This window comes from Penaeus japonicus, unplaced genomic scaffold, assembly GCF_977035675.1.
Source record: "Penaeus japonicus unplaced genomic scaffold, GWHDUDI00000001_assembly GWHDUDI00000011, whole genome shotgun sequence".
Taxonomy (NCBI): Eukaryota; Metazoa; Arthropoda; class Malacostraca; order Decapoda; family Penaeidae; genus Penaeus; species Penaeus japonicus.
In genome coordinates this window covers 13,854,392-13,856,891 of record NW_028234413.1, presented here as the reverse complement: position 1 = coordinate 13,856,891, position 2,500 = coordinate 13,854,392, and the positions used below count along the sequence as shown (strand labels likewise).

General features: G+C 33.3%; 1 protein-coding gene across 1 annotated transcript in view; it reads right to left on the bottom strand.

Moving 5' to 3' along the window:
* Window positions 1–23: 23 nt before the first annotated feature.
* The window catches only part of LOC147470962 (uncharacterized), a 5,950-nt gene continuing 3,473 nt past the window's right edge, over window positions 24–2,500 (bottom strand). The window contains exons 3-5 of the mRNA XM_086541416.1: window positions 1,472–1,565; window positions 437–613; window positions 24–229 (exon numbers count right to left, since the gene is read on the bottom strand). Coding sequence (XP_086397542.1) covers window positions 24–229; window positions 437–613; window positions 1,472–1,565 — 477 coding nt within the window. The remainder of the gene's footprint in view (window positions 230–436; window positions 614–1,471; window positions 1,566–2,500) is intronic.

Below are 2,500 nucleotides of genomic sequence, written 5' to 3'. Positions count from 1 at the left end.
TGTCCTACCGAAGGACCTGCACTTTAAGCGGGTGTTGCGTTGGTGAGGTTTGCCTGGCACAGCACCCTGACTTCCATATCATAGGCTCCAAAGCCTATTACACCCGCCTTCGCCACGCTGTAGTTATAAGGGCCAGCACGATTCAGTTTATAGAGGCTATTTTCTTGAACGTAGAGTTCGCCGTTTCCCCAAATATTGGGTCTTGACAAGTCGATTGACACCAGAGAACCTGCGGAGGAATATACCCTAGAATCGCTGTGATCCTCTTTGCACGAAGAGAACTAAGTGAAATATGAATAATAGGATTATCGTCCATAATTAAATCATATATATCATCCGTTTGACTGTTTATCCCTCTATCCCAATTTATCCTTCCACATATATCCTCTACCCATCCCTCTATCCTAAACACCCCCTCTGCCTCAACCTTCCTTACCGTATCTGTCTCTGAATTCCTTCAAGGTCTCCATAGACTTGAGAGAAGAGAAGGAACCCAGACGGAAGCCGGGGATCTGGAGGCAAAGTGCCACAGCGTTCTCTGCTCTCACAATATGGTTCAGCGTCAGGTACACACGCCCATCCACGCCCATCCAGAAGAAACCGTCTTCAGTGGCTGGATGCGGGTTAGAGTGTGATTGTTAGTGATAGTGGTGTGATATTGGTGGTCATATGAATATTGATTGGGGGTGATAGTGGTGGTGATGAGGGTGTGATATTGATGGTGGTGTAAATGGTGATTGGTAGTTATGGTGGTGAGTGATCATGATAACAATACGAATGGTGACTGGTGATGGTGATAAGAGCGGAGCTTGATGATGACGGTGATTGATAAATATGGTGTCATGACGGTGAGGACCCTTTCAATCACATTCGTTAAGATTAGGTTTAGAAATAAGATTTAGAACTGAATACAAACTGTAGTTGAATGCACAGTATACTTCAAACCATAATTGTTATTGCTATTTCTACATACACACTTACACACTTCACACACACACATACAAACATATGTATATATATATATATATATATATATATATATATTTATATATATATATATAAATTAATATATATTCATATATATATACATATATGTATGTATATGTCTTCATATATATACTGTATATATATATATATATATATATAGATATATATATATATATATATATATACAGATTTATACATATATATAAATATATAGATATATTTATATATATGTATATATATATATATATATATATATATATAGATATATATACATATATGCATATATGTACACAAACAAACACACACATACAAATATATATATTTATATATATATATACACACATTTATATATATGAATATAGATAAATAAACATATACATATATGTATATATATATATATATATATATATATATATATATATATATATATATATATCAACGAAACACAACACTTTTGCAACAGAGAAACGCCTGCAACACTTACTATTCCACAGCATGAGATTGGTGTTCTCTTGTTCAACGAAGGTCATTTCTTGAAGCTTCTTCTTGAAGCTTAAACGACACACCTTGGCACTTCCCTGCAGAGGACGGAGTTCAAGTGAATGAATCTTTCTCCCAAGGCACTTGACTTTGCTGAGATTCCCAAGAAATAATCCAGGTCAGATTTATTTAATTACTTATTGAAGACAATAAATCGAGAAGAAAGGAAGTCATATGCGCTATAATAAGGCATTGATGAATCTCTTATTACATCTGATGATTGCGAAGCCAATACCTGTATGATTGCATTAGGAAAGCGATGAATAGTTTAAAGAAGCAATTCCAGTTCAAAGAGGGGTAGGGATGGCTATCTTGGTGTTTAATACTATAAGAGTAAAATTGAATTTAACAGTTTTGGGCTACACTAACAAGCACAGCACATGCACAGACATACACACACAAACACAAAGACACAGTCATTCACACATACATATATACACAAACATGCTCACGCATAGACGCATACACTCAAACTCACACACGACGCGTCCTTCTACATATAGCTGTATTTCTATCTATGTACTAGATGGATAGAGACAAAACGATAGACATATATATATATATATATATATATATATATATATATATATATATATATATGTATATATATAGATATATATATACATATATATATAAATATATATATATATATATATATATATATATATATATATATATATATATATATATATATATATATATATATATATATAACAGTAAATCTTAGCATGTCAGAGACTCACCGAAACTTGCTTCTCAAAACACAAAAACAATTCAAATCCGTGTTATTAAATAATACCACAGTATCGATTCTCGACTCCATGGCTACAACGAGTCCGCTATTTCAGTTGAACAAAAACATGAGTTTGAGAGGAGAAACTTTCCGCTCAGGTCTTTCCTTAATAAGCTTGTAATGATCCTTCCATTAACTATGTTAGCTATGCTTGAAAAAAACACATGGTTGTGAATTCAA